The sequence below is a fragment of the Pteropus vampyrus genome, unplaced genomic scaffold, assembly GCF_000151845.1.
Source record: "Pteropus vampyrus isolate Shadow unplaced genomic scaffold, Pvam_2.0 Scaffold2, whole genome shotgun sequence".
Lineage (NCBI taxonomy): Eukaryota > Metazoa > Chordata > Mammalia > Chiroptera > Pteropodidae > Pteropus > Pteropus vampyrus.
Window position 1 is genome coordinate 22,886,457 of NW_011888783.1, and position 12,813 is coordinate 22,899,269.

Genomic DNA, 12,813 nt, shown 5'->3' on the forward strand with positions numbered 1-12,813 from the left:
CATACATATATGCATACACACGTATATATTTTATATTTGTAGATAGTGAAATGAGTAGATAATTAGGTAGATAGATTATTAATATATAGATAGAGAGTAGATATTTCAAAAGAAAAAGAAAAAGCCTATTAGCGCTGATATTTACATGCCCCAGTAAACAGAGGCAGAGAAGATTAACACAACTCACAAGCAAAACTATGCCAGAAGTAGTTTACAATTTCTAGTTTTGTGAACAAAAAAGAACTCTCTCTGATGGGAAAGAGAATCAGTGAAGGTAGTGGAAACATGAAGCATTAGACAAAGCATACTGTTCAAAACAAATAAATCTTCTGAAAATGTCAAAGCAGAGAAGCCATAAAGTAAGGGCACCCTACCCTCTACTATCATACATTTTAAATGCATTCTACATTTATTACATTACTTTATTCTTAAATAGATATACATATTCATAGTACAAAATGGAAAAAGTGTTTTAGAGAGTACAATGGAAAGTGATCTCCCTCAGAGACATCATCTATGTTGTTTGGACACACTGAGACAATTTATTTTAAACCAGAATCTTTGTAGCTAGAACAAAGTTTAATCGTTGACTAACTGAAAACATCGATAAGAGATGTACATTTAACTTAAAATGCTATTAAGTAGGTATTTCTAACTAATACTCACTTTACATACCTCTATTAGAACATCCTCAAATTCCCTGCATCATCTTCCATCTTGAGTTTTCTCAATTCACTTTGAGTTCAATCCCTACATGCAAGATTGTGTTTTATACACCTAGTTTCTTCCATTTTCTCTTTTGTTATTGAAAATTAAAAAAAAAAAAAAAAAGTTCAGATTTACCTTCTTGGAACAAGGCAGAACAAAAAACAAAAAAAAACTGGGATTTATGTTTTGGCATGCCTGAGTCAAAGAAAGATGACCCTTTGGTCCTTAAAACTTAAAAGCCTGTTTTTCCTAGAGAAAGGACTGCCGCAGCTGTGGGCATTCCCACCACTCTGCTGCATCTTCTAGTGTGTTATTTTTGGTTTATTTTCTCTGAATACTATTTTTGTTATCTTCTTTTTCAGCCTTTATTGCCTTGTGTGCTCACACCCATTATTATACTTTCCAAAGAGTGAAGAGAAGTTTCAAATAAACTCAAAGATCTGGACCGCCTTTGAAAACACCCTGACATAAAAATATGCAAATTAAAGGCATGCACAAGATATATTATGGACGTACCACATACTATTTACTCCCAATCAAATATCATGTAGACAAGAGTTTCAGTCTCCAAAGCAGTCTCTGAACAAAAGCATATTAAGATGATTACACTGAACCATCCTAGGGATTAATGTGAGACAAATTTAGTATTCCTCTGAGCGTAGGGTGAGGTCCATTTGTACAAAAGCACCTGGAATGTGTGGTGAATGTTCAGATTCCAGAGTCCTAACCCCTACATACTGAATCCCAATTCCAAAAAGCAAGGACCTAAAAATACACACTAGAGTTTCAGAGGCAAGTCTGAACATAACCAATATTATACTGATAATTCATATTGAGTCTGAAGAGATTTAAAAACATTAACATTCTCTATTATAGGGGGCTGAATTAATGTCTTCACAACGTCTAATTTCTTGATCAGTCTGATGACTGGAAAATCAGTTTAACTACTGTCTGACATTGGGGAGACAAACCTGCTGTTCAAACTGTGTGCCACGTAGACATAGTTGCAGATTGGACAAACTAGGCAGTCAGTAATTCCTTTGGATATCCTAACCAAATCCAAAACAACGGCACATTTCTTAATGAGAAATATCTTTCCAAGGACATCACTGAGACAGAGGGCAATAAAGATTATTCTAGTGCTTTGCAGTCTGGGAAAAGCCATAAAAATAAAGAACAAATGGGGGCCTAAGAAAATCAGCATGACCTAATTAGGCAAAGGGACCAAAAATAAATTTGATGGAGTCCGCCTTTCCTATGTTTTTTTCCACTAAAATTATTTTATTTGGTTTTATACTGAAGCTCGGAGAAGGAAAGGGAAAGTACAGGCAGATTTACGCTGGCATATGGCTATGTATGAATATGTATGTGTATTTATGTATACATACTACCCTGGCTATGCAGAGAGGTAGGAAAGGTCATAAGGGACAGAGCAGGGGGAGCAACAGAGAATGTCACCTTTAACAAGGATGAAAGTAAACAAAGATTCTGCGGATTGAATAAAGGTGTTTTTGAAAACTATCATCAAGGCTAGAATAAACATAATTATTTGGTGCTGCTAGTTTAAAATCTATCCAAAAAGTGAAAGGGACTTCATGCCAAATCCTCATTTTCTTCTACCAGAAAGTATTTAATTGATTTATCTATGAATATATGTAATACAAAAAATTTTTGAATTATCTGGTTCCTTTTAATAAAATTAAAGTGAGTTCAGAAGGATAAGTTGTTTTCCATATCACCTTTAGTAAAGTCAGGTATATGTGTCTTGCTTTTTAAAGCTAGTGTTAAATGTTAAATAAGAATAGTAATACATACAGCAGTTTAGTCTCTCTGTTGTCAGTGCTATGATATATATTCTCTCAGATCATATGAATAATTAGTAGCCATTTGGGAAACTGTTAGCAAATCTGGAAGACAACATCACAGGTAAATTTTTGAGACTTTTATATCCATGTAGATAGTGGTCCAGACAAAGAATAATTTCCTTTTAGAATCCAAAAGAAGCAAATAGAGAGATAATGGTTTTGTTTTTAAAACATTATCCAGAAGTAAAATATTTGCAACAAATATTGTAAATTTGAGCCAACAGTCTCTCTTGAGCCATAACTTATTTTCCAAGTTGCATGCTTTTCAGATCATAGCATTTGAGAGCAAAAACCACCTACTGTTTAACCACCACTCCCACCAAAAAGAATAATTTTCCTCTCCAGCATCAAGTTCCACACCCATATTATTATGAGAACAAAATCCATCTCACAGTATTAGTGTGAACATTAAATGAAGTGGCCGTGCACTTAAACTGTAAATCAGGATTCTTAATCAGAAAACACTCTTTATACTTAAATTTGCATTGTGATCTATAATAAAAATATCAAAACGTATTTGTTCTTTATAAACTTAATTTCTTGTTTGAGAGCAAGGCTATTCTAACCCAAAAGCAAATAGATTCTGCAATATTAAGACTTTTATTAAACAATTGTGTGTGCCCCCATTACTTTCTTCCTTGCTCTCTCTTCAGTCTCTGTTAAGTATCCGTGGCTCCCTGTTTTCCCCACGACGCAACAGCAAAACAAGCATTTTCAGCTTCAGAGGTCGGGCAAAGGATGTCGGTTCTGAAAATGACTTTGCTGATGATGAGCACAGTACATTTGAAGACAGCGAGAGCAGGAGAGACTCACTGTTTGTGCCCCACAGACACGGAGAGCGACGCAACAGTAACGTTAGTCAGGCCAGTATGTCATCCAGGATGGTGCCAGGGCTTCCAGCAAATGGGAAGATGCACAGCACTGTGGATTGCAATGGTGTGGTTTCCTTGGTGGGTGGACCATCAGCTCTAACCTCACCTACTGGACAACTTCTGCCAGAGGTGATAATAGATAATAAGTTAGCTACTACTGACATTACACACCAATTTGAAATAATCGAGGCCTGGGTGGTTTAGCCTGTTACACCATCCTGCTTCCCCAAAATGAAGTCCTTAAAAATAATATATGATTTATTATATGCAAAACAATAAAATCTTTAGAACCAACTGAATTGTATGGAACCATTAGCTTTCAAATGCTTCAGGTTAAAAGAGCCCAGTTTTTAGAATGTGGGATGAAACATATACCTGCAAATTCGGTAGACCTACCAACACAAATACTGGACACTTTAACAACCAAATCATTATTATAGATGTGCTCACTCAGAAGTATATAATTATCTATTCATATCCTGGAAAGTTTGTATAGTTAAAACTAAATATTGTAATGACCAGTATAGATAATGGGCAGTTTTCCCATAATTGCCAATATTACAGTGACTCTCAAATGTTTTGATATCTATTAAAATGACTCTAAAATGTTTTGATTTCTTATAGGATGCATATAGAAATAATTAAAGAAATCTCAGGAAAGCACACACATTTCATTGTACATCTGTGTTTGTGCATGGAAAAAAAATTAACCCACATATGTCAATACTATCAATATAGCCTCAAAGAAAATAATTCAGCCTTGGGAATATATAATCCTATTATTTGTTTTGGGGGAAGATTTATCTGATTAGTAATCACTGAAATAAGCTGCAAGATAATTTACATTTGAGTGAAATTAAACAATATATGACATTAGCAAGCTTATTAAAATTTTCCCTGAAAATTCCAGCAGGTTAATTAAAATATTTCTGCACTATAATTGCCCTATACAATTGCATCAAACTGGTGAATTCTTGTTAAAGGGTATTTTCTGTGATATTTCTTTAAAAAAGTATTTATAACTTAAAAATAAATTCAATATATGCTTATTACTTGAAAACTGTTGCTTGGAAAAACTGCATGTAGCATGATTTTCCTAAGAAATGCTATGTGGTGTTGTATTATTCATTGAAAAGGGTGGTTTGAGCCATCAGTATTTGGTTTGCAGGGCACCACCACTGAAACGGAAGTCAGAAAGAGGAGGCTAAGTTCTTACCAGATTTCAATGGAGATGCTGGAGGATTCCTCTGGAAGGCAAAGAGCCATGAGCATAGCCAGCATCCTGACCAACACAATGGAGGGTAAGAAGCAGGCTATGAGACAAGCAGCTTTCTATGATTATATGTTTTGTGGAACTATGCCTTCTTCTTAAAGAATTACCACAGTCAATTACCCAGGATCAGAACTATATAAAAGACCTAAGTAGATGATATATAGAATACACTATGTTCACACTGATTATGAAAATTAATATTGTCATTTCTTTTTGACTTGGGTTCTTATCTTGAATGTAGAATGTTATTTCGCCACTTGATATTATATCACTGAGGATTTATCTTTATGTAACGTTATCCTTAAGCAATTAGAGTGAACACTACACTTTTTAAGTGCTGGAATGCAGAAGCACAAGGAAATTTCCTTCAAATTTTAGTCTGTTTTCTAGGCCCGGAGGTGGTGATGGGGTTCAAGGAGGCACATAAATAAGTTGGACAAATTAAAATCTGTGCTCCACTTCAACAGAGACCCTAAAAAAAGATCTCTCCTCCATATTCCACTCATACAGAAACCACTACATTCCTTCAAAGGAGAGCTGACCCAATGCCAGTTGATTGCAACTATTACTCCCTTGTTCATTCGTTAAATAAGTCCCCACTTCTTGAACTTTAGAGAGATGTTACATTAGCTATGTAATTTTATTAGTCCATTATATGCCATATCTAACATTTGTTCTTTAGAAAATATTAATTACATTTTGTATCTTGTTCTGTTGGTGTATTTGGACAGTTACACAATTATTTTATAACATGTTTCACCCATTAAAATGACTAGTAACTTTTTATACATTAGGTAAAATTCTGAAAGATATGAGAAAATATGAATAACAGAAGTAGATCTATACTAAATCTATACTAAATTTATACTAAAAAGGACATATATTCTCATTGTGTGCAAGATCAGTGCTGATGTGGAGACAATCAGAGGAGAGAATGACTCACATGTATTAATAAGGATCACAGCTTTAGACAGTGTTCTCGAAAAGGTACTTTCCAAAGAAACGATAATTGCTTGATATACTTAATATCTGTGTAAAGCTGATATAAAAATTCTGTTATGATACAGAGAATATAGCAATTTAATCAACTGTTAATCTAAGTTATTAGGTAATGAAGTACGCTTAAAGCAAAATATTAAATTCAAAGTGTTTATTTTCTGTATTTAATTAAAGAATAGTCTATTTACATGACATTTTTAATGAATATTTTGTCAAAATATTTAATGAGATTGACTTTTCATGTTTGTTAAGCTGTTATATGAACTTCCATCCCCAAGTAGAAGCATAAATTTTATCAAATAATATATAATCTACAGCAACAATAACTAATTTTTAGTTATTTACTACTCTTCTTTTTTATTATTTCACTAGAACTTGAAGAATCTAGACAAAAATGTCCACCTTGCTGGTACAGATTTGCCAATATGTTCTTGATCTGGGACTGCTGTGATGCATGGTTAAAAGTGAAGCATCTGGTGAATTTAATTGTTATGGATCCATTTGTTGATCTTGCCATAACTATTTGCATTGTCTTAAATACCCTCTTTATGGCCATGGAGCACTACCCAATGACTGGTCAGTTCAGTAGTGTGTTGACTGTAGGAAACCTGGTAAGTTCATTTGAAGTTTACTTATTTCCTTGGATAGGAGTGGGAGAGATAGACAAAAAAGAAATCCGTCTGTGCTGTGTTGAAAAAAAATTACGTCCTCTTTCTTCATATAAAGAAATACCTAAAGGAATGTTACAGGGAATCTCGGTGATAAGTTCTAAAATTCAACTAGTATGAATGGTGACTATTTAGACCACCATCCATGCTGACTGATAATGGTGTCTTACCATGGGTACACTTGTTAAATTTTTTATTGTTCTTGCTGGAAATATAGGTCCAGAGAAACCATGAGATCTAAATCTCGCTCCACAAACATGCAGTTTTAACACACACAGTCTCTGAAGAGATCATGTCCATTGAAAGGAACACACAGGTTGATTTCTGTACCAAAGTGGGCATAGTGGTTTCAAATTGAATTGCCTAATAAAATGCTTCAGTAGGATTCACACAGAGATGAAATAGTAAAAATGCATTTGTAATTTAGCCATTCTTTTGGTTCCAATTACCTGAGCAGGTATCTGTGTATGGGTATGCTGACATGTACATTTTCTCCTAAATTATATGAAGAAATTGAAATGGATGAACAAGTAAGAAAATAATTTATATTAATCAAGACCTTCCTTTGTGGCACAAACTCAAACTAGCTTAAGATGGAGAAAAAAAGAGGCTGCGGAAAGGAAAGAAAAGATAAACTACCAAACCATGTGAAGGGTAATTTTGTAGTTGGGCTGCAGGAAATTGCTTTAACCAAGAGCTTGGATGTAGCCCAAATGTTCATTGCATCTTTTGTCTCTAGGTCAGGAAATATGCTCAGCCATAGCTCACTGGTTTTACATCTTGTAACTTCTGCACTAAAAAAAGATGACATCTTTTTCAATTCCAGTTCAAAGACTCTCACGACAGGAGGATTCTGTTTGCCATAGCTTGGGTTAGATGCTCACCTCTGGTTTATCAGCCTTGGCAGAGGGTGGAGTCATAGGAAAACATGGCATTCCTAAAAGATCATACAGGTAGAGGAGCAATCCCCAACAGAAGGGAGAAAGAGAATACTGGGCATACAATTGCATAAAATTTCATAAACATTTACCCCAATAAATGGCCTCAACTTCACTGCGTTATTTGACTCAATAGAACTCCACCAGATTCTTGGGGTCTTCTTCATCTTCAGCACCTGTGATATTGCTTTTTATTCTGCTTGTTCCTTGATCTTTCCAATCAGTCTAACTCTGCCTCTTTTTCTGAACTTCTCTTCTTATGCCTCTTACTGCTTTGTTTTTCCCCTCAATGTTTTTCTGTACTTGACAACTCTAGAAATTATCTACTCTTGTGATGTAAGCTATGTTCCAATCCTGTATTTCCAACTGTTATAGGTCATTGCTCAAGGGTAACTTTAAACACAATATATGACAGATGAAAGATTATCTTTCCCACAATGTATTGAAAGTCCTAACAACCTCACTTCACTTTTCTGTTACCTCTAGTAGTGGCCTTCCAGTTTCAATCTTACAGCCATTTTGACTTACTTTTTCTTTATTTCTTACATACAACTTGATATGAAGACCTATTACTTCTTTCAGGGTATCTCTTTTTCAATCCTATAACTACAATTAAAATAATATTTCTAATACTCCGCACTCAATATGCTTTTGCCTTGATAAAGCATCTTTTGTCCATATTTGTGGTTCAACACTCTTATCTGATTTTCAAGACTCCTCTCACTTGATCTGATCCCATTTTTCCTATACAATTTTATTGTCCATTGTTTCCTAATTAGCCAACAACAGCCCCATCAGAACAGCCTTATTACTATACTACACAAATATCACACAAATGTTTATATGTTTACATATGGGAAAATATTTCACTGTTCTCTACATTCACATTTAGAGTATTCCAACTCAAATCACCTCATTTAATTCTTCATAGTCTTCCACTTCAACTCTAGCCCCATCTCCTCCAACATGACACTCACCCAATTGAACACTCTTTTCTTAACTACAAATGCATCTGTAACAGAACATGTTTGAATATTAAATACTTCCTTGTTGTATCTTTATTGTATCATAATTCTTGATTTTCAAATCCATTATAAATTACTTGATGGCTAAGATTATGTCTCATTTTTCTTTCATATCTCCAACAATGTTTACATGGTTGCTGCTCAATAAATAAACAACTCATTGTTTCCTATCCGAAAGGGCTGCTCAGATAGCATGTTTTGCTGAAGAACATGGGCTTTGGAATCAGGTAGAACTGGATTTGGCCTCATTGTCAATGCTTACTAATAAAGTAGCATCTGGACAATTCTGATAAAACATCTGAGTCTTTGTTTTCTATTATTGAAACAGAAATAATAATACCCATCTCCCAGAGTTGTTGTGAAGGTTGAATGAGGTAATGTAAAAACACTTAGCACTATGCTTGGCATCTAGCATGTGCTCAATAAACAATTTCCTTCCTCATATATGTTATTAACCTTTGTTTGAAATACTGATGAAAAATAGTTCTGCTCTAGCTCTTGTATTTTTCCCAGGATATTGGAGTGTGAAGGAAGTTGGAACAAATGAAGGAAGAAATTTTGGAAATTTGCCAGAGTGAAGCAGGAAATTGAGGTTTTACTAGAATTTCAAAGCTGAAGCAATTGAGTATGGAAGCAGAGGATAAAGGAGATTGGATTATAGGATAATCAGATGGAAAAGCACTAGACTAAAGCACCAAATCAGGGTCCAAGTTCAAGTGTCCATGCTAAATATCTGAGTGGTCCTAAAAAAGTCACTTAGATCTTTGGGTCTGTTTTCTCATGATTATAATGTTTGGACTAAATAACATTTCATGCCCTCCCTCCAAACTCCGCTTCTAAAATTCTATATCTTTATGAGCAGCAACAAAGACAATGTGGTAAGGAAGTGAGGTGGAAGACTGACTGGCAGAACCATTGGTAAATTGAGATTAGTACTGGCGAAACAAGGCTCATCAATATGGAGAATGTAGATAATGCTTAATCCAGACTTGAATTAACTATTCCTAACCATAAGAATAGGAGAATGTATAAACTGGTTCTAAGCTCTTTTTTTATTTATTTATTATTATTATTATTATTATTATTATTATTATATCCCCATAAAACATTGTAGGTTAAATTCTCATATATCTCAGATACCAATAAAAAACCTATAATAAATGTTTATGTATAAAAAATAATGTATTTAAATATGTCCTCTAAAATATAAAAATAATATATATTTTATAGATAGGTAGATTATTCCTTATATCATTGTTATTTAGCCAACTTGACTATATTATACATTTCATATTTTGTGGGGAGTGTATAGTCTGCTCATTAAAATAAATTTAGAATTTTTATAGACTAGTTTATTACTGCTCAAATGACTGCATACTGCTTATAAATACTAGAGGTCTCAGCTGAATTGATAACAAAAGAATCACCCATAAAAGAGCTGCATAACTTTGTCTTTACTTAGGTCAGTGTCCTTTTTGCATCCTGTTTCTGGAGCATATAAAAATTACATCGCTTCTCTGTTGATTTGATTGATTAAATTTGAGTATCAAGAGACTTCAAACCTCAATTGAGTTTCTCTAACATGCTCTTTTTTTTTTTTTTTAATTTTGTTTTGACCATTATAAAGCACGTGCACCACCTTAGGGATTTCTAAGCAAGAAATCCTCCAATAAATCATAGTAGGTTAGACAAACTCTTCATCACACAGACGTTTCCAACTAACCTGTAACTCTTTCTTCAGGCAATACAAAGATTTATATACAAACTGGTTACTTTTCTTACTATAACTCTTCCTTATAAACAGTGATAAAGGCTCATGATATGTCCTTATTCTCCTAGACCTAGAAGGGAACACAGAGAGTACTTCTTCTAAGGATCTTACAGGCTAATTGGAAATAGAGGCTAAAGAAACATAATTATCAAAATTATTTTAATAATTTAATAATTTCAACGGTGTGCCATATGACATTAATTTAAAATTATAGGAAAGGTATATGATAACTCTTTGAAGGAAAAATAATAACTCTTATTTACAGAACGATAAAACATCTGGGAACCAAATTCTAGAATTTACCTGGAAGGCCTCCGGCATCAATGGAGTGCTATTTAGCCACCTAACTCCTTTCCTAGTATAATATAATAATGCCTTGTCATCACCAAGCTAACAATTTCTAATGAGGCTCTTGTATAACAATAATCATGTGTACACCAATTTCTGAATAAAATTTGCTAAGTAATATATAATATCGATAGAAGTCCAAGAATTTTAGACATAGACCTGATTAATCATCTCAGTAAATACCCTCATTTGACAGATGAAGGAAATGAAAATCACAAATGTCAAATGATTTGCCACGATTTTTTTCTTTGTATTTCAATTTCATGCAAAACAAAACAGAATCATCAACAACAACAACAAATATTTAAAGATATATATCCAAAAGGCACAGGAATAATAAAACTATAGCCATTAAAACAGAGGCTAGCAGCAATGGAGCAAAAGGCTACAGTTACATTAAATTCACTACAAAGCAATGGAACATCAATCTGAACAAGAAGAGGTTCTGTAAACTGATCAATATGAAAACTTCCGCTTTTAGAATGAACATTTCTATCTTTTAAATGTATACCAAGAGAACTTTCCTAAATACTCAATAGTATTCAACCTTTTTACCTTCCTATCCCTGAGTTGAGACCTTAATCCCTAACATTTGATCATCCCAATTTCTGTGCACCACAAAACAACTCTAAATGCCCCCAATTTCTTTTCTCTTAATCCAGACTCACAAGCTGATTTTCATTCCCATCCTTAGCAATTACATTTTTACTAGTTATTATGCGTCACATAGAATAGATTAGAAACTTTTCACTGAACCTCATTAAAGAAACTGATTTAGAAAGCCTATAAATTCACTATCCATAAGAAATATATCGGTCTAAATAAACTAGGTTTATGCAATTTCAGGTTTGTATATCTTAATTACTACTGCATTTTCAAAGCTAGCACAATGTCTACCATTTATTAGGTACTTAGCAATTTTTTATAAGTGAATGACTAAGTGGCGGCAGGAGCATATAATCCAAAATTTCAAAAGACAAGCTTTCGCTGCAGACAAGATATAATTAGTCTAAGTCCAAACAATAAACATTCAATGTTTTTTATTAATTGTCTGGGTCTTAAAAATTCTTTGTAATGCAGAAAATTTAAAGGCGGATGAATGTATGTTTATAAGCCATAAATTAGCATTGTTTATAAACCATCTATGGGTGTCATATATATAATCTATACATATCCAGAGGTTGCCAGTTCTTTCTGTTGTTAGCATTTTTGATGGAATTTAAAAATCATATAAATATAGGCATCATAATCAGTGTGCTTGTTTGACCTTAGGTAGAATGAGAAAAATTTTCTAAAAATTCTTAATCACTGACAATGCTAAACCTAGTCTAAAATGTACAAAAAGCAATCCCAATGATCTTTAGGGCCTAAATTGAAAACATTTAAAGATATAAACAGCTGTGATTTAAAATTGCAAATTGTAATTAAAATGTTACTTGTAAAGAGAAGTGTCATGTTGGGATTAAATTTTGGATGAAAGGGTGTAGGTTTATGGTATACATTTTTATAATGTGGAATATCTCCTAGTCATTTCAGAAGAGCTGAAAAGATCGTTGTATAATATTCATTAGGAAGAGATATTTGTAGATCATTTACCTAGATAGTTTCTCTTACCTGGATAGTTTAACTAATATATTTCTATAATTAGGCTATTTCAAATAGTAAGTGCTTCTGAAATTTTATATAAGAAATAAAATTTGTATAAATCAAAATTTATTTACATTCACCAGGAGAAAAAAATCCCATGGTGAATCATTTTGTAAAATGAAAAATTCATTTTTCAATGTGCATTCCACCATATATCTGGATTTTCATGTACTAGGCTTGCTAGAAATACATTTTATCTCCATTTGAGTGAATAAATGATAAACTAAAGTTATTTTTCTGGATGGATATTATTTCCCTTAGGTCTTTCTGTGCCTAGAAAAATGAGATGTTAGCTGCTTTATCATATTAGTAAGAGTGGATTAAGATTTAATTAAAGTGATGTTTTAGGGAACCAAGTAATTTTGATACTGTTGTTCTGACAGAGTTCCTCCAAGGTAAAGGTCTGTTTACCTGGTAAATAGTAAGCTTGACTTTAGAGTCATAAAATGAAGCTTTTACTTATAGTTAAAAGAATAGTTTTAAAAGATTGTTTTTTGTAAGAGTAATTTCATAATTCTTCATATCCTTGGGTCTCTTAGCCCGTGGTTTTGAGTTAAAAACAAATTTTGAATTTGTTTCATTGTTTTTCTTTCTACTGTCAAATAGACATTCATCCCTCCAATCAAATAATTTTATTAATCTTAATTATGGATGTATGCATACTGAGGATGTTCTCCTGCTGCTTTCAATTAAATCTGC

At 33.2% G+C, this 12,813-nt stretch overlaps 1 protein-coding gene across 8 annotated transcripts in view; it reads left to right on the plus strand.

Moving 5' to 3' along the window:
* SCN3A (sodium voltage-gated channel alpha subunit 3) overlaps positions 1–12,813 on the plus strand; it is a 90,325-nt gene that overhangs the window by 38,830 nt on the left and 38,682 nt on the right. For 7 of the 8 annotated variants that reach the window (XM_011358339.1, XM_023528589.1, XM_011358356.1 and 4 more), the window contains exons 12-13: positions 4,614–4,746; positions 6,090–6,328. In XM_011358339.1, the coding sequence (XP_011356641.1) occupies positions 4,614–4,746; positions 6,090–6,328 (372 nt within the window). Of the gene's footprint in view, positions 1–4,610; positions 4,747–6,089; positions 6,329–12,813 lie in introns of all 8 variants that reach the window. The other variant, XM_011358327.1, reaches the window with a different exon arrangement.